Here is a 20,170-nt window from a genome sequence, read left to right on the forward strand (position 1 = left end):
GAGGTCAATTTAAATTGGATATTCGTTCAAATTTAATCAATTGAATTTTAGCGCTTTGAGTATACAGTTATTACATTTCGGGAGAATTCCATTCGCATTCATACGTGCCAGAAGGGAGAAAGAAAAAAACCACACAGTTTTACGATATAAATCGAGGTAATTATTACAAAAACTAGCGTTTTATCTCAACAAATTTAAATTGATTTGCATGAAATCAAACAAAAATTCGCTGCAAGCGATAAAAAGATAAGTGACACAATAATGTCGATAAAATGATTTGCAAATTTCAAACGAAAAAAAAAACTCTATTGCCAATGTGTGTGCATTGTCTGCCATAAATCAGTTTGACATCACAACGAAGCGGCTTTCACTAGATAAAAAAAAACAGTCGTCTCAACTCATCGTTTCTGTAGTGATTGGCATAGAAAAAGTGAGGTTATGTGTGTCATTCAAATGAAATGTCATTTACAAAAGCTGTAGTTTGTTGAACACACATTTGTCGTAAATATTCTCGAATTTTTTTTGATGTGATTGCCAAATATTACGTGAAAAAACGATAAATTTAACGAAAATATGTTGCGTGTACTTGTGAATCGACTGAGGACAGCGTCAGCACTAACACAATGTACGAATTATACATGGTCGAGTGTAGCTAAATTTTCAATAACACCGTCATTATCGCATGGTGAATATGAGTGGCAGGAACCGAAATCCGCCAAAGAAATTGTCAATATAACGTATATAACGAAAGACGGAACGAAAATTCCAGTCAAAGGGAAAATCGGTGACAATGTTTTGTATTTAGCGCATCGGCACAATATCGATATGGAAGGTGCATGTGAAGCGTCATTGGCTTGCACAACCTGTCATGTATACGTACACGGTGATTATTTGCGAAAATTACCGGAGGCAACCGAAAAAGAAGATGATCTCTTGGATATGGCACCATTTCTCAAGGAACACTCACGGCTCGGATGTCAGATTATACTTACAAAAGAGCTGGACGGCATCGAACTTACACTACCGGCAGCCACACGAAACTTTTACGTTGATGGTCACAAGCCGAAGCCACATTGAACAAATAAACACACCGTTTTTGGCTGCTATTGTTTAAAACTTGTTTTTAAAATTAACCATGTGATGCAAATATATTAAACGAATTAGTCGAGACAAAATACCGTGCCTATCATTTCATTCGATTGTTATAAACATACATAGATATGTAGCATTTATTTGAATATTCGCTGTCATGCAGACAATTCCTCTACCCAGGTTCATGTTTTGATTCATTGATTCAATGAGAACGCCACAATGCTAGACAAAAAAAAATTTCGCCCGCCACCAGTGTTATCGTCCAAAAGTTCAATTTAGACAAAGAACATGCACATCAACGTAATGTAAATAGAACATTTCGTATCGTATTCTTTTTTAAATTACACTTAATCAATCCTAATTGCTCCACTTCAAGACGTAGTATGTAGGATAAAATGATGCGACGCAATCAAAATTTTGATCAATTGTTCTTGACATAAAGTCAACTGTGTTCACGATCTTACAACTCTCTGTCAGATATCAGTGTGGCGTGCACAGTACGCGTTTATACAAATAGTTTGGAACTACCTTCGTTTAATATGAGTAATGCAATCGGGAATTCACAACTGTGTAAACGTAGAAATTTTGAAACAAACGTACTTTGTCTGACGCCGAATAACAAAAACTGAAGTATCTTTTTTCACATCAAAATATCATCATTTGAATTCATCACACATTGAAGTCACGAAATTGTCACATTTCCGTCGACGTCGTATTTGAAACTAAAAAAAAAGTCATAACATTTTGTCTTCTTTTCGGCTTATCTATTCAATTAATTTCGTTTCAAGTCATTTGTGTGCGTGTTGATCCTCTCAACACTCCGCGTTTCTTCCGTTTATTAAATTAGTAAATTTCAAATCATACACACAACAATTCATTCCGTCTTGAGATAGCTCTCTTTTGAACCGTTTGATTCTGGCAAACAACATGCATTTCAAATTGAGTGCAAGTTTTCTAGTCATTTCTTTGACCATTTTTTGTGCTTTGATTTGGATTTTTGCAGTAAAATTCACAACAACCGATACGCCTTGCCGCAAGTATACAACAAAAATGGTTCGTGATTTTTCCTATCCAGTTGCACGTCGCGATGAGAGTGTCGCCGATGAATTTCATGGTACAAAAGTGAACGATCCGTATCGATGGCTCGAAGACCCCGATTCTGAAGAGACGAAACAATATGTCGAGGCGGAAAATAAAATAGCGCAACCATTTTTGGAAAATTGCGATAAATGGAAGAAAATCAATGAAAAATTAACCGCACTTTGGAACTACCCAAAATACACTGTACCTGATCGACATGGAAAATACTATTATTCTTATCAAAATACGGGACTACAGAACCAAAAGTAAGTGAAAATTTCGGAATTGGTCATTTTAATTTTAAATTTGACGCTGTACCAAATTCTACGATTTATATTTTGTTTCAGTGTTTTGTACAAACAAAGTTCATTAACTGAGGAGCCAACCTTGTTCTTCGACCCAAATACGCTGTCAACCGACGGCACCATTGCTCTGTCGGGCAAGGCATTCTCGGAAGATGGCAGCTTGCTCGCATACGGTCTCAGTGAATCCGGATCCGATTGGATCAAAATCAAAATTCGCAACGTTGAAACCGGTGAAGATTTCCCGGATCTCTTGGAACGAGTGAAATTCTCGTCGATGACATGGACACATGACAATAAAGGCCTTTTCTACTGTGTAAGTTTAAATGATTTCATAGAAAACAGATTTGTTTTCTCAAGTTTTCGTAGTTAAATTTTTCTTTCGATTTCAGTTGTTCTATTCAACCGTATAAAACAACAATTTCATCTAGTTTAATTGATTGAATTATATCTTTTAGCGCTATCCCGATCAAGAAGGCAAAACTGATGGTTCGGAAACCGTAATGAACGAAAATCAAAAGTTGTACTATCATCGCGTCGGTGAATCGCAGGAGAAAGACGTTCTGGTTGCCGAATTCCCAGAGAATCCATCATGGCGAATGTAAGACATATACGATGAATTGTAACTATTATTATGAAAAATTGATTTCAACTCGGTTTCGTCTCAATTTCGAAAAAATAGGTCAACCCAAGTTAGTGACTGTGGTGTATACTTGATTGTGACTGTCGTTAAGGCATGCCGTGACAATCTGCTGTACTTCGCCGATCTGGAAAAGAACGGTCCAATCACCGGAAAAATTCCACTCACGCCAATTGTTACCAAATTTGAGGCTGATTATGATGTAATTAAAATGAAATCTAATTTTGTGCTTACTTTTTGTCGATTTATACTCAAGTCCAATGATTTTAAATGATTATTTTAGTATATTACCAACACTGGCTCAAAGATGGTGTTCCGCACAAACAAGAATGCACCAAATTACCGTCTTATTGTGATTGATTTGAATAACTATACCGAAGAGAACTGGGGCACTCTCATTGAGGTAAGTTTATTGATGAGATTGTTTTAAAGGATTCCAAAATTGGTGTGCATTTTGTACTGAATGCAAAATATTTTCATAAAATATATAGGAAGATCCAAAGGACGTATTGGATTGGGCTCATTGCGTTGATAAGGATAAAGTTGTGACCGGTTATCTGCATGATGTGAAGGTATGAACTCACTTAAAGAGTCAAACTATGTCAGTTTGGTCAATGAATTCAAGAAAATCCATTCATTTTTTATCTCTTTCCAGAGCGCTTTGCAAGTGCATTCACTTGAAACGGGTAAGCTGATTCGCAAGTTCCCGCTTGAAATTGGCCAAATCGTTGCGTTCAGCGGTGATAAGAAGTACACCGAAGTCTTTTACCAATTGGTGTCATTCTTAACGCCTGGCACAATCTATCGATATGATTTCGCAACACCCGATGTCGAGCCAACTGTATTGCGCGAAGTCAAGTTGAATTTGGACGGCTTCGACAAGAACAACTTCAAAGTGGAGCAAGTGTTCTATCCAAGTCGTGACGGCACAAAAATTCCAATGTTCATTGTGCAAAAGAAAACGGAATCAAAAGCGCCAAAGCCATGCTTGCTCTACGGTTATGGTGGATTCAATATCTCGTTGCAGCCAACATTCAGCGTGAGTTTGTTGTTTTTCATCGATGCATTCAATGGTATTTTGGCATTCCCAAACATCCGCGGTGGCGGTGAATATGGTGAAAAATGGCATAACGGCGGTCGCTTGCTCAACAAGCAAAATGGATTCGATGATTTCCAAGCGGCAGCTAAGTATTTGGTTGAACATAAATACACTGAACCCAAGAGAATTGCCATCCAAGGTGGTTCAAACGGTGGATTACTGGTCGGTGCTTGCATCAATCAACGACCAGAACTCTTTGGCGCTGCTGTAGCTCAAGTCGGTGTTATGGATATGCTTCGATTTCACAAGTTTACCATTGGTCATGCATGGATTTCCGACTACGGTAACCCAGATGAGAAAGAACATTTCGATAATCTGTACAAATTCTCACCGGTACACAATGTACGATCGCCAAACAGTACTGAAAACCAATATCCATCAACACTTATCCTAACGGCCGATCACGACGACCGCGTCAGTCCATTGCATTCCTTGAAATTTGCAGCCGCCTTACACAACGCTGTCAAAGACAACGAATTTCAAAAGAATCCAATTCTGTTGCGAGTTTACAGCAAAGCCGGTCACGGTGCTGGCAAACCAACTGCCAAGAAGATCGAAGAAGCCACCGACATCCTTACCTTTTTGTACCAAGCTCTTCATATCGATGTCGACATTTAATTAACTATAAGCTTTCTTTTTTTTATCAATTTGCCAAGTCTTTTTTTTTTAATGAATTGAATCGAATTTTCCAACAGAAAAAATGCAACACAATTAAGTATTCAGTAGCATGTTTTGGAAGTTTTCCGTATTTGCAGTCAGTTTAATAAACGAAAATAAGTCAACATTGAAGAAAGTTCAAAATTGAAATGAATATAATTCAACCTTAATTTTATGAAAGAAAATGCTGCGTATTGAACCCAGTTTCTGTTGGATAACAAGCGTTTTAAATTCGACCATCAAAATCTACAGGAAAAAATAAAACTTAATGTGAACCTTCGAACCTTTCAAAAGGCCATTTCATAAAAAAATTTAACATCATTTGTTGTTCAATAAAGAAAGATCTTTTCAAATGAATAAAATCGGTTTATCTTTATTTTCATTTTGAAGTCAGTTGCGCTTTCGCACTCACTGGTTTTGCAATTCAATTGTATTTTTTTCGTTCATTTCAGCACCACGAACAATGATAAAATGTGAAACTATAACGTAAGTACTCGGCTGCGTTCTATTCCGTATAGTTGCTATCATTTCATCAATTATTGCTATAATTTGGTCAGTAAATGTCAAGAAAATATTATAGACGGATCGTCATTATTATTATACCCGGCTAATCATTATTTCCAACGGTGTTGCATGGTCACCGCATCTTACGATGTGCATGCGACACTCGCAAATCGCAATTATAAATGAACAATGCAAATTAGAATAAAGTTTGATGCTGCCACATACACATTGGATTAATAATCATTTTCACCTAACAAAGCCACTACAATATTTATCTTGGGTCCAGTACATTGCTAAAAGGTAATCTTCAAACACATCTTTGGAAATATATCTGAAAGCTCAATCACGATTGTGATGAATTTCGTAAGTATGATATTCGGTTGAATAAACACATATTTTGATTTTAAAAAAACAACATCATTCTGATTCACGAGTTTCAACTACGATGAGTAGACAACTTATAAATGTACGAAACTTGTTGTTAAACCTCAACATTAACATATAAAGAAGATTAGAAGAAATGCGTTATATGTGATTTATTTTAAATATTTAATGGCAGAGGTTATCCCATTAAAACAAGACGACATAAAAATAAATGAATCTCATATTCAGGCTATCCATAGCCTCTCTATAGAGAATGTTCTTAGATGTTATGATTTCACCGATTTGTCCAGTTTTATCAGCAGTTTTATCTTCAAACTGAATGCATGCAAATGTGAAGAATAATAATTCATTTGAGAACCGCACAATTTCGGTGAATAAATTACATACTTTCTTCGGAATTTCGTGATTTTATTGGGTCAATCAATACTACCTGTTTGCGAGATTTTTCTCAACTTCTTTTCTACAAACTGGAACTGATTCCCACTCTAGCGCTCGCGGACGACTGAAATTATGTCGAAATATATAAAACTGGTAACTTGATTAAACGACATTTCAGTTCATCTGCAATCGGATTTGCAACAAGATTAACCATAAACGGAGTAGTAGTAGTTCGGTTAGCTTGAAATAGCAAACCAACGAGAGAAAAAAAACATGAGATTCACGATATTGCTAGCACGTTGCTTGGCCGTTGTTTTGACGGGTAATTATTTGTTGTCATTCATCTACGTGCCTTGTCTGATAAAGCGTTAATTTGCGCAATGGTATACAATGTACATTTCCTTTCCGTTCATATGATTTGTGTGTTCAACGGTGTGCACGCTGAAAATGGTTTATTTTTTCATTGTAATGGTGTGATCTCGACAATTTCAGAATGTATTTAGACCATTAATTAATATCAATGTGTGTTTCACAACGTTGGCCTTGACAGTGCAAAAACAGCATTGAATAGAATATTTACACACATTCCACGGAATAAAATGTGATGCTAGATCGAAGAAAAAAAAATGAGCGAAACAAAAAGAGTGTCACTGTAAAAATATACGTGTGTCACTTGATCATCACTTTTTTTTCGCCGAGTCATTCAAGTGAACAACTAAGCCTAACATTCTAACAGAAATGTGATGTTTGTTCAACAAAATTTTGCAGATTTGATCACAATAAAGTGTTTTCATTCGAACATTCAACATGACTTCTAGGCTCGGTGCCGTTTTTTCATTCATATTTTTACTCATTTTGTGTGTTTTTATTTGGATTTTTGCAGTGAAAATCACAACAATCGGTTCGAAAAATGTGAATCATTTTGAGTATCCACTTGCACGACGTAATGAGAGTGTGATTGACGATTATCATGGAATCAAAGTGGCCGATCCATATCGATGGCTCGAAGATCCTGATTCCGAAGAGACGAAGCAATTTATCGAGGCGGAAAATAAAGTGGCACAATCGTTTATAGAGGGCTCCGGTAAATGGCACAAGATCAACAAGAAATTGACAACGCTTTGGAATTATCCAAAATACAGCATGCCTTGGCGACACGGAAACTATTACTATGCATATGAGAATTCCGGTCTTCAAAATCAACAGTAAATATAACTGTTTTGTCTCTGTTAATCCATTATAAATTTGAATTTGTTGAATCGTTCCGTTGAAATGCGTTAAATTTGCTAAATAATTACAGTGTTTTGTATAAACAAACTTCGTTGAATGACAACAAACCAACGGTGTTTTTGGATCCGAACAAATTCTCCAAAGATGGTACCATTTCATTGCAAGACAGAGCATTCTCTGAAGATGGAAGTTTACTCGCATATAGTGTCAGTGAATCCGGTTCAGATTGGAATAAAATTAAATTTCATGACGTTGAGAGCGGCAAAGATTTTCCAGATCTTCTTGAAAAAGTGAAATTCTCGTCAATGTCATGGACACATGATAACAAAGGATTGTTCTATAACGTGAGTTTTTCTAAGGTCAATATCATTGAAAATTGCTATAAATACCATGTACATCTATTACAGCGTTACGACCAAGACGGCAAAACCGATGGTTCAGAAACCGTTGTGAATGAGAATCAAAAGCTGTACTATCACCGTGTTGGTGAATCTCAAGACCAAGACATTCTTGTTGCTGAATTTCCACAACATCCTGGATGGACAATGTATGCATTTTAAGATAGTGTTTAATGTATATGCATTTACTATGAGTCTTGGATATTGTTTTTATACGTTAACATAATTTGTTTTAAATAAATAGCGCGGGCGGCGTTAGTGACGATGGCAAATATTTAATCATAATAACCAGTGAGACGGAACGTGATAATTCGGTATTTTATGCTGATTTGGAGGAAAATGGTCCAATCACGGGAAAAATTCCACTAACACCTCTTATAACGAAAATGGATGCTGATTACAGTGTAAATAAAACCGAATGCCATTTTCTCTTCTTATGTAAAATACTCAAATAATAATTTACTTTTTTATATTCAGTATGTCACCAATACCGGTACAAAATTAGTGTTCCACACAAACAAAGATGCACCTAATTATCGTGTGGTTGTGATCGATTTGAAAGATAGCAACGAAAAAAATTGGATTACTCTCATTGAAGTAGAGTACAAATTAATCGTTCACATGTAAAAACCACATTAAAACATCCGCCTTTAATTATAGGAACACCCAAGAGACGTATTAGATGGAGTGCAGTGCGTTGATAAGGACAAGCTCATTGTTGAATACATTAATGATGTGAAGAGTGTATTTCAAGTGCACTCACTCGAAACCGGTAAATTGATTCGTAAATTTCCGCTTGAAATTGGTCAACTCGCTGGATTCAGTGCGCAGAAGAAATATTCGGAAATGTTCTATCGACTGGAGTCATTCTTATCGCCTGGCATTATTTATCGATATGATTTCGCAACGCCCGATATCGAGCCAACTGTGTTTCGTGAAATGAAATTAAACTTGGAGGGTTTCGACAGAAAAGATTTTAAAGTGGAGCAAGTGTTCTATCCCAGTCGAGATGGTACGAAAATTCCAATGTTCATTGTGCAAAAGAATACTAAATCTGGAGGACCAAAGCCATGTTTGCTCTACGGCTATGGCGGATTCAATATTTCATTGTTGCCATCATTCAGTAAGATGGTGTTGTTCTTCGTCAGTGTATTCAATGGAATTTACGCGGTTCCGAATATCCGAGGCGGTGGTGAATATGGCGTCAAATGGCACGATGGAGGTCGTTTATTCAATAAACAAAATGGATTTGATGATTTCCAAGCGGCGGCTGAGTATTTGGTGGAACATAAGTACACAGTACATAAACAGATTGCAATACAAGGTGGTTCGAACGGGGGACTGCTTATTGGAGCGTCAATTACTCAAAGACCTGAGTTGTTCGGTGCTGCTATAGCTCAAGTCGGTGTATTGGATATGCTTCGATTCCACAAGTTCACCATTGGCCATGCGTGGATCTCCGACTATGGCAATCCAGATGATAAAACTCACTTTGAAAATATTTACAAATTCTCACCGTTACACAATGTACGATCGCCAAACAGCACCGTGAGCCAATATCCATCAACACTTATTCTTACTGCCGATCACGATGATCGAGTTAGTCCATTGCATTCATTGAAATTTGCGGCTGCTTTACAATATGCTGTCAGAGACAATCAGTTCCAGAAAAACCCAATTTTATTAAGAGTTTACAGCAAGGCAGGGCATGGCGGAGGGAAACCAACATTCAAAATTATAGAGGAAGATACCGATATACTGGCATTTTTATATCAAACGTTGCAAATTGATGCCGACATTTAATTTTAATTTCATCACATATTTTCTATTAATTTATCAAAACGTTTTTTTTTTAAGTTGAATAAAGTTTTCCGATGGAAAAGTACAATTTTCTTGAGCACTCATAGCTTCTGTTTTTGATTTGCGAAATAAAATATTGATAAAAGTTAAAACTTTTAAGGTGTGAAATGAATAATATTCATTGAATATCTTTAGGATTTATATTTGGATTGATTGACGTGTAAAACATTTCTGCAGTTTTCTATAAAGATGTTCCAGTTATGAGACTATGAAATATCTCATTGAAATAAACGATAATAATAATAGTCGCAAGAATGGATAAGAATATGAATAAAATTGTGTTTTCAGCACCATTATAAATCAATTATCGAACTTATCTAACCTGATCCTGATTGCAAAATATTGATTACATCATTATTTATAAACGTTAAATTCTAAGAATTTCGATAGGAGTTTTAAAAATAAAGCATATGTGTTTTCCATCCATGATAAATGTAACGACTCATTTTTATATACATTGAACTTTATCAGTGGTACTATCAGTGGTAATGGTTTCTATCTGAAGAATTTCTTTCATGGAATTAACAATAGATGTGTGAAGTAATTTTACGACATAAAAGTGGTAATTTGATTAGTTATATCATTTTGGCTAAGCTTTTAAAATGAGGTTTTTCGCAATTATTGGATTTTGCCCAAATTGTTGTTTCGGCTGGTAAACTATTCAAATTTAGTTCAATTTTTATTATTTTCGAACACATTTTTATCAATTTTCTTTTGTTGATTTGGATTAATGAAATTTGTACTGGAATTCACAAATATTCGAGATCTCCGATATCCCGTTGCCCGACGAAATGAGAATGTGGCCGATGAATATCATCGAACAAACCGTGTAGAAAACAAATCACTGACTGACTGACTGCAACTAAAATCTACTGATAAGCAACTTTAGTTGACTGAGCAGATGTTTGGTATGAATAGTCGACTTCGATGATTTTTTAGCCAGTCGCTCAATCGGGGACATTTTTAACTGTAGTAAACTTGGGATTGCAGTTAAATTTGTACTAAATTATCACTTTTGGCCTGTCGACTATGTTCCGAAATAATCGATTGGTTGCTCAGTCAGAATATTTTCACACGGGAAATATTATTATTATATTACAAATACTCGACATTACACAACGTAAGATCGTCAAACAGTACAGAAAATCAAAATCCATCAACACTTATTTTAACTAGCGATCATAATAATCGCGTCAGTTCATAACATTCATTGAAAATCACTGCTACCTTGCAAAATACTATCAGAGACATTTAATTCAAAAGGAATTTAATTTTTTATGAGAGTTTACATTAAAACAGAGCATGGTGACAAGGCACTTTAAATTGATTCTGAAATTCAATTCTATATAAAACGAATTACATACGCAATTCAAACTTTTCCGCTCCGCGGCAATTTGGTTTACCTCCCGCTTAGCAGTGATGGTTTTTCGTTAGCCAGCATTGTCTTGGCCTTGGCTTACACCAACAACTGGTGTAAGCCAATCGTTAGCCAGCTATCTGTGTGAAATGAGTACATTCAAAGTATAATAATTTTTGATTTGCATATTGCATTGATTCAAATCATACAAATTTTGAAAAAAATTATTATATTTCAATTAATTTTCAATTCAAAAGTCATTTTTATAATTTGAGTTATTTTTTTTTTTCAAAAACTTCAGTTTCACAAACGTCAGTTCAGATGAATGCGTTCAGTTCTTACTGAAGTTTTCTCACTGGTCTACACATTCGTTAGCCAGTATACACTTATGCAGCTAATTAGCCTGCTAATTGGTTCTTCACTGCCGCTTAGTATTTAACCAAAATTTCAATAAAAACTCTTTTCATAGCACTTCTGAGCTTGAAAAATAACTATTTTGACCATTTTCCATATAAAAATGTCATTTTCGAACAGAATTTCAAAAATTTCAAGAAATGTCGGTTTTGGACCAAATTTATGGGCAAGTAGGTGTTTGGTTGTTCGAAAGTTCCCTTTTTTGACAAAAAAAATAATCAGTTTGCCTTGACCAAAGTCCTGAAAAATGGCTTTTTGGGTGATTTTTCATACAAACATGTCTTCTTCAGAGAAAATTTCCAAAAATGTCGATTTCAGGCCAAATTTATGGGCAAATAAGTATTCGGTTGTTCACAGACCCCCATTATTTTTTCAAAAAAACATAAGTTTGCCTAGATCAAAACCGTGCAAAATGCTTCTTTCGGGTACTTCTCATACAAAAGTGTCATTTTTCAAGGTTTTTCAGGTCGTCAGTCAAAATTGGTAGATCAGAACGGGCTCAAAATTAATCCGAAGCTTTGTCTCGACATGTCAAATCTTTTGGCTTTTACAGATCTCAATTATCTTGTCAACTTTTTGAGATATCCGGCGAACAAAAAACGCGAACGACGCCATACGCACATCGCAATTTTACACATTTTTCATAGTAAACAACATGTTTTTGGAAGCAAATAGGTCTTGATCGATAGGATTTCATCCCTTCTACTTTGCCTAGTTTACAGATATGTGCTTTTTGAAGCTTGGCGCGACGTTATAGTGGTCCGAAAGAGGAGAATGTCCAATACTTTACCTAACAAACAAAGTTTGCGGAAAAGTAATAAAATTGTTCCATTTTCATACGTTTTAATCTTAACACGCGACTTTTGAAACAGATAAAAAATACGTTCCAGTTACTACGAAATCTATTTTCGAAATAGCGTACACTGTACTTATTGATGTCAATATAGACATTAAGTAGCCATCACATTAACATTTCCAAACGAAATTCTGCTGAACATATGAATGGCATAAAGATAACGGTTTCTTTCTTTATTGCTTGTTTTGACAATATTTATTGATGATTCACGAATTTTACGATCTCTTCAGAATCTATTGATGGGATGTATGACGGTGTTTGCAAAAAAAATAATCCAAATTTTTGGTTGAATCTTCGAAATATTTGAAAACTTCTGCACAAACGAAATAAGAGAGTTAAAACACCTTCGTCAAAATACAATTGCTGTTTGCAATCACAGGTAGAATTTCTACCGTGGAACTAAAATTGCCTTATCGTTGTGTCATCAAATCACTATTAACCTATTGAACTAATTTGGCTGCAACGTTAATGAATTATGCATGTGTGCATTCCAATTTGTATTATTCCTCCTTCTCTGCGTAGTTTTATTCAGAACTGAGCTACTTATATATTTCTACTATCAAGTTCTCCTCTTCGAACTATATTTTTTGCCACATTCCCACTTCAAATACTTATATACATAAGGGGTCGAGATAACGGCACAATATATATTGGGAGTTCGATTTGAAATGTTAGCTCAGTTATAACTTGATTTTTGACAAGAATAGTGTCGACGGATAAGTTCTTATGCATGAAACAATGAGGCTTATCGTATTGATAGCTTTCTGTTTAGTCGTAGTTTCGGCCGGTATTTATTTGTGTTTTTTTGTTCGTTGTGGTTGGGTTTTTTCAATGTGTGTTGTTATACGTGTTAATAGTTAATAAATATGATTTATGTTAAAAAATGTTGATCAATTGCTTTGGAATTTTACAGCAAAGATTGAGTCATATCAAACTGTTCGTGATATTACATATCCAAATGCCCGGCGAGATGAGAGTGTGGTCGATGATTTACATGGAACAAAAGTGGCCGATCCATATCGATGGCTTGAGGATCCTTACTCGGAAGAGACGAAACAGTATGTCGATGATGAAAATAAAATATCACAATCGTTCCTAGAGAATAACGATAATTGGAAGAAGATAAATGAAAAACTGACCAACATTTGGAACTACCCAAAATTCGGCGTACCACAGCGCAAGGGAAAATACTACTTTTCTTTCAAAAATTCTGGCCTACAAAATCAGAAGTAAAAAAGTTTGCTTTTCTTCAACTATAATAACGCTGCTAATCGAGCCTGCTAAGAGCTAATAACCAATTTATTAATTGCAGTGTTCTGTACAAACAGAGTTCATTGGATGAAGAGCCAAGTGTGTTTTTGGATCCGAATACATTGTCCGATGATGGTACAATTTCTTTGCAAGGCAAAGCATTCTCAAAAGATGGAAGTATACTTGCGTACACTCTCAGCGAATCTGGTTCAGATTGGGTGAAAATTAAATTTCGTAACGTTGAATCGGGCGAAGATTATCCAGACTTATTGCAAAGAGCTAAATTTACATCGTTAGCGTGGACACATGACAATAAGGGATTGTTTTATAATGTAAGTGCTTGATCATTTTCTACAGTACAAAAAACGATATTCATTTTATCATCTTATGACAACAATTTTCTTCTTTAGCGCTATGATCAGAACGGAGATGGATCTGAAACCGATTCAAACAAGAACCAAAAGTTGTACTATCATCGCGTTGGCGAACCACAAGAAAAAGACGTTCTCGTTGTTGAATTCTTAGACAATCCATCGTGGTTGATGTACGTGATGAGAATGATTTGAATTCGTATTCTCGATGATTAATTAGTTCTTTTTTTTGCATTTAGATCGGCAACAGTGAGTTCCTGTGGCAAATATTTGATTGTAATATCCGAATTAGGTAATCAACTCTTATATTATGCTGACCTACAGAAGAATGGCCCAATCAATGGAAAAATTCCACTTACACCGATTGTAACGAAGTTCGAGGCTGATTATCATGTAAACAGCAAGCATCCGCATCCTTCTTTAAGTGATTTTTATTAACTCTCATTCCATTCATTTTTTCATTCAAGTACATAACTAATACTGGATCAAAGGCATTGTTTCGTACAAACAAAAATGCACCAAATTATCGCCTTGTGGTGATCGATTTCGACAACTTTGCGGAAAAAAGTTGGACTACTCTTATTGAGGTATGGTTTGACAAAACTAAAATTCACATACATTTTAATCATAAAATTCTCCATGAAAATAGGAAAACTCAAATGATGTCTTAACATGGGCGCAGTGTGTTGATAAGGATAAAATTGTAATTCACTATCTTCACGATGTTAAGGTAGGTTGAAATCGAATGCGAAATAATTTCCACTGAAATAAATGTCTGTTTAACAATTCGTCTTCTTAATTTCCAGAGCGTTTTACAAGTGCACTCCCTGAAATCGGGCGCATTGATTCGAAAGTTGCCGCTTGAAATCGGTCAAATCGTTGCATTCAATGGTGATAAAAAATATTCCGAAATTTTCTATCAACTCGAGTCATTTTTAACGCCTGGAACAATTTATCGATATGACTTCTCGAACCCCGACATTGAGCCGACTGTGTTGCGCGAAGTTGAATTGAATTTGGAAGGATTCGATAAGAATGACTTCAAAGTGGAACAAGTATTCTATCCAAGTCGTGATGGTACAAAAATTCCTATGTTTATTGTGCAGCGAAAAACCGAAGCTAAAAAGCCTAGACCATGTCTGCTGCACGCCTATGGAGGATTCAATATTGCAACACAACCATCATTCAAAGTGCCATTTCTGTTCTTTGTCTATGCATTCGATGGCATTTTGGCAGTTGCAAACATCCGTGGCGGTGGTGAATACGGTGAAAGATGGCACGATGCAGGTCGTTTACTCAACAAACAGAATGTGTTTGATGATTTCCAAACGGCAGCCGAATATTTAGTCGAACAAAAGTATACGATACAGAAAAAGATTGGAATTTATGGCCGTTCAAATGGAGGACTACTCATTGGAGCTTGTATCAATCAACGACCAGATCTCTTTGGTGCCGCAGTGCCTCAAGTCGGTGTTATGGATATGCTTAGATTCCACAAGTTTACAATCGGTAGTGCATGGATCTCAGACTATGGAAACCCAGATGAAAAGATTGACTTTGAAAATATTTACAAATATTCCCCGCTGCATAATGTGCACGCACCAAACAAAATCGAAAACCAATACCCACCTACATTAATTCTAACTGGTGATCACGATGATCGCGTCAGTCCATTGCATTCGTTGAAATTTGCTGCCAATCTGCAATATGCTGTTAGAGACAACCAATTCCAGAAGAATCCAATTTTGTTGAGAGTTTACAGCAAGGCAGGGCATGGTGACGGCAAACCAACTGCCAAGAAGATCGAAGAGGAAACTGATATCTACACATTCTTGCAACGAGCTCTTCAAATTGATATCGACATTTAGTTTAGGCTATTTTTTTTATTAAGAAGATACACAAAACAATATCAGTTGAATTACTTTTGAAAGTTGCAATGTAACACATTCCAAAGTGTCATTAACATTTCTAAATGAAATTCTACTTAAATGTAAATGGTACGATAAGGATTAACTGCATATTTGAAGTGATGCCAATGTTTTTATTTGATTTAGAGATAAGATCGTAAAGTTTAAATTCTTAAAATAAATCAGTACTTATATGAGCACGATAACTCATTTAAAATGGCATTTTTTCAAGCCGCACTTTTTTCTCCTGGACTCCCAACTATAACACTCATAAACGATTGCGATAACGTCAGAATATAAAAGTTCAAATTTCACTTGAACATTTTGCAGTTGCAGCTAGACTTCCAACAGGAATAGTTTTGACCAATTTTGATAAAAATGCGGCTCATATTATTGCTAGCTCATTGCTTAATCGCTGTTTCGGCTGGTAAAATTTCTGAAATTTAATTCAGTACATTTCATTTGATATTATTTCCATGAAGAAAAAAAATCGAATTTAATTTTACATTGAATATTTCTAGCGAAGTTTACAACGGCCCACATTATACGTGATATTGTATACCCAAATGCTCGACGGAATGAAAGTGTGGTCGATGATTTGCATGGAACAAAACTAGCCGATCCATATCGATGTCTCGAAAATCCTTATTCGGAGGAGACGAAGCAATTCATCGATGCTCAAAACGAATTATCGCAATCATTCTTAGCGAAAGGCAATAACTGGAAAAAGATAAATGAAAAACTGACCAAAATTTGGAACTACCCAAGATTCGGCGTACCACAGCGCAAGGGAAAATACTATTTTTTCTTCGAAAATACTGGCCTACATAATCAAAGGTAATATAAATGTGATACAACCATTTGAACTTTGATGGACGTACGAATCGATTGCAGTATTCTGTACAAACAGAGTTCATTGACCGATGAGCCAACTGTATTCCTCGATTCGAATACATTGTCCGAAGATGGCACAATTTCTCTGCAAGACAGAGAATTTTCCGAAGATGGAAGTATTCTTGCATACACTTTGAGCGAATCAGGTTCCGATTGGATGAAAATCAAATTTCGTAACATTGCAACGGGCAAAGATTATCCTGATCTCTTGAGACAAGTTAAGTTTACATCGTTAGCATGGACGCATGACAATAAAGGATTGTTTTATAACGTAAGTGTTTGGCTATTTTCTACCGTACGGTATTACAGTCTTTCTTAATAATAATATTCTTCATTTTATCATCTTATAACAACAAATTTTGGAATAATTTTAGCGTTATGAACAAGACGGAGATGGTACTGAAAACAATATAAATGTGAATCAAAAGTTGTACTATCACCGCGTTGGTGAACCCCAAGAAAATGACGTTCTTGTTGTTGACTTTCCAGAAAATCCACGATGGACTATGTATGCAAATTAGAACATTTAAATTTGTTTAAAACCTTTCATGTGCACTCGCTGTCATTAACACATTTTTTCAATCATTAGATCGGCAACGGTGAGTTCATGTGGCAAATACTTGATTGTGTCAGGTGGACAAAGTTTTGTGAACTTTGCTGATTTAGACAAGAATGGTCCAATTAACGGAAAAATTACACTCACTCCGATTGTAACGAATTTCGATCCTGGATACGACATGGGACTATTTGTAAGTAGAATTAGTTTTTAATCTTGTTTTCTATTCTATTATTTTTGTTCAATTTATTTTTCAAACCATATATTTCAGTACATCACCAATACTGGATCGAAGGCAGTGTTCCGCACGACACTGAATGCACCAAATTATCGCCTTGTAGTGATTGATTTCGATAACTCTGCGGAAGATAATTGGAGTACACTCGTTGAGGTACGTTTTGATAACGTTTAAAGCTGCTTTAAACTCGAATGTACTTTGTAATGTGAAATGTACACAATTCAATTGAAATGATTACATTACAGGAAGACCCAAACGATGTGCTGAAATGGGCACATGCCGTTGATGGTGATAAAATAGTTATTTCATATATGCAGAATGTAAAAGTATAGCACTTTTTTCATGCAAACATTTCGACCGATCTATTAAAAGTTTTCATTTTTAGAGCACATTGCAAGTGCATTCTCTGGAGACGGGTAAATTGATTCGCAAGTTTCCTATTGGAATTGGTCAAATCGTTGCATTCAGTGGTAGCAAGAAATACTCGGAAGTTTTCTACCATTTTGAGTCATACCTAACACCGGGCATAATTTATCGATATGATGACTTTAAAATGGTTCGATAAAGATGACTTTAAAATGGAACAAGTATTCTATCCAAGTCATGATGGAACGAAAATTCCTATGTACATTGTGCAGAGAAGGGCTAGTTCAAAGGAGCCTCGTCCATGTTTACTCTACGGTTATGGAGGATTCAACGTTTCACTTCTGCCATCATTCAGTGTGCCATATCTATTTTTCATGTATTTTCTCAACGGCATTTTGGCGATTCCGAACCTCAGAGGTGGTGGTGAATTCGGCATAAAGTGGTACAATGCTGGTCGTTTATTCAACAAACAGAATGTTTTCGATGATTTTCAAGCGGCAGCCGAATATTTGGTCGAAAGTAAATATACTACGAAGAAAAAGATCGCTATCAGAGGAGGTTCAAATGGTGGATTGCTCGTTGCAGCTTGTATCAATCAACGACCAGATCTCTTCGGCGCTGCTATAGTCGGTGTGATGGATGTGCTTCGTTTCCACAAATTTACCATCGGTCATTCATGGGTTTCAGATTATGGCATTCCAGATGAAAAGATTTACTTCGAAAATGCTTACAAATACTCACCGCTGCATAATATACATGCGCCAAACAGCACTCAAAATCAATATCCATCAACACTGATGACAACTGCTGACCACGATGATCGTGTCAGTCCATTGCATACATTGAAATTGACTGCGACTTTACAATATGCTATTCGGAACAATCAATTTCAACAGAATCCAATTTTGTTGAGATTTCACAATAAGGCGGGCCATGGTGCAGGCAAACCAATTGCAAAGAAAATTAATGAAGAAACTGATATCAATACGTTTTTATGTCAAGCTCTTCCAATTGACATTGATGATTGAAAAGTTGACACCAAATTACGACTAAATTTTAAATTTTTCGACAAAACACACAGTGCACGGTTTGAAATCTACAAATACATCTATGCGATTTTCAGTAGAGTGGAGCGGTCTATAGTATAGACTCTATACGGAATTATGTATAGTCTGACGTTTAGAAGCGGTTTTGGCGGAGAAACATATATTCTGTGCTTGTGTTGGTTAACTACGAATCTTTCAACGCCAAAACCGCTTCTAAACTAGACTATATATAAATTCCGTATAGACAGCTCCACTCTACTGAAAATCGCATGGATGTATGCGTAGATTTCAAACCGTGTGTCATCATAATTTTTATTTAAAATGCAAGGCGAAAGAAATTCGTACAATAAAGATAAACTGCGATGCCAATGTCGCAAACAAAAACCCACTTTTTGAAATAGAGACTGATTAAAAACACGCAATCTATGATAAACTTGAATAAAAACATTTTTTTTGTCCACTGAATTTTTGTGTTTTTTTTTTTGTATGCGAACATGTTTGTTTGTTTGTTCGTCCATTATTTATTGATGATTTCTTAGAAAAATCGAATTCTTATTCAAAACGTATGAGTACCACAGAGTTCTACACTTTTGGACCTTTTAGGTAAAGTCGAATCCACCTGCCCCACAAAATAAAAATATATTCACACTTTCGTTTCAAATTCTACTAACGCTTGGGAATTTATTTTTCTTGGAACAATTCAACTCATTATATGGGTCGTCATAATGCCATGGTATATAAATAGGAACTCCGTTTGAAAGTTCCTCAGTTCAGTTAAAGCTAGATTTCGAACAAGACAGCTTTGATAAATAATTATTATTTTATTTTATTTTTTTTATTTTTTTTTTATTGAGTAAAGGTGTAAATAACAGGAAAAATCCCTTTTAAATTTATCACCTATAGTTTGTTTTTACAGTTTTGATAGTTACTTTGATCAAAGCATTTAAACATTTCAGTTGGAATAAAAGAAAAATTATTGAATTCTCGATAATGATTGAAAAGAAAAAAATAAAGAATAAATTATAATTTCTGAGCAAAAAAGAAAAATAATCGAAATCAAATCCTATTTTTAATTGCACTCTTGAATTGCACTTTGCTTAGGTTCAAAATGTCAATGTCGGTGAATTTTCTATTATAGAGTAGTTGTGTTCGCATTTTTGGATTGCGATGCAGACCGTAGTCCGTTCTAGATGTATGAGGATTGAAAATTTGATGATTTCTCTTAGATTGACGGTTCACTCTAATGATTGGCCTGTTGTCACGGACTAAATTTGCATCATGAACAATGTT

At 35.5% G+C, this 20,170-nt stretch overlaps 3 protein-coding genes and 1 pseudogene across 4 annotated transcripts; all 4 read left to right on the forward strand.

Moving 5' to 3' along the window:
- The first annotated feature begins 16 nt into the window (after positions 1-16).
- Positions 17-5,232, forward strand: LOC129564882 (prolyl endopeptidase). Of its 2 annotated transcripts, none has more exons than XM_055439123.1 (8): positions 17-156; positions 2,096-2,438; positions 2,520-2,790; positions 2,933-3,075; positions 3,157-3,316; positions 3,398-3,517; positions 3,606-3,686; positions 3,770-5,232. In XM_055439123.1, the coding sequence occupies exons 2-8, from the start codon at positions 2,143-2,145 to the stop codon at positions 4,829-4,831; spliced, it is 2,133 nt and encodes a 710-aa protein (XP_055295098.1). In that variant the 5' UTR covers positions 17-156; positions 2,096-2,142; the 3' UTR covers positions 4,832-5,232. The 2 variants fall into 2 exon arrangements, with proteins under 2 accessions (XP_055295098.1, XP_055295097.1); XM_055439122.1 differs by lacking the exon at positions 17-156 and adding an exon at positions 419-625.
- Positions 5,233-6,312: 1,080 nt separating this feature from the next.
- LOC129564884 (prolyl endopeptidase-like) lies at positions 6,313-9,670 on the forward strand. The gene is made up of 7 exons (XM_055439125.1): positions 6,313-6,458; positions 7,020-7,341; positions 7,437-7,710; positions 7,774-7,913; positions 8,009-8,168; positions 8,242-8,361; positions 8,425-9,670. Exons 1-7 carry the CDS (start codon positions 6,410-6,412, stop codon positions 9,565-9,567), a joined length of 2,208 nt encoding a protein of 735 aa, XP_055295100.1. The 5' UTR covers positions 6,313-6,409; the 3' UTR covers positions 9,568-9,670.
- A 3,259-nt stretch (positions 9,671-12,929) lies between these two features.
- On the forward strand, positions 12,930-15,988 carry LOC129564886 (prolyl endopeptidase-like). Its single transcript, XM_055439128.1, has 8 exons — positions 12,930-13,038; positions 13,165-13,480; positions 13,564-13,834; positions 13,913-14,046; positions 14,113-14,266; positions 14,341-14,460; positions 14,523-14,603; positions 14,680-15,988. The coding sequence occupies exons 1-8, from the start codon at positions 12,978-12,980 to the stop codon at positions 15,739-15,741; spliced, it is 2,199 nt and encodes a 732-aa protein (XP_055295103.1). The 5' UTR covers positions 12,930-12,977; the 3' UTR covers positions 15,742-15,988.
- A 142-nt stretch (positions 15,989-16,130) lies between these two features.
- Positions 16,131-19,043, forward strand: LOC129564887 (prolyl endopeptidase-like; annotated as a pseudogene).
- The last annotated feature ends 1,127 nt before the right edge of the window (positions 19,044-20,170 follow it).

Source organism: Sitodiplosis mosellana, unplaced genomic scaffold (assembly GCF_009176505.1).
Source record: "Sitodiplosis mosellana isolate CC-2019 unplaced genomic scaffold, AAFC_SMos_1.0 Smas_scaffold_2, whole genome shotgun sequence".
Taxonomy (NCBI): domain Eukaryota; kingdom Metazoa; phylum Arthropoda; class Insecta; order Diptera; family Cecidomyiidae; genus Sitodiplosis; species Sitodiplosis mosellana.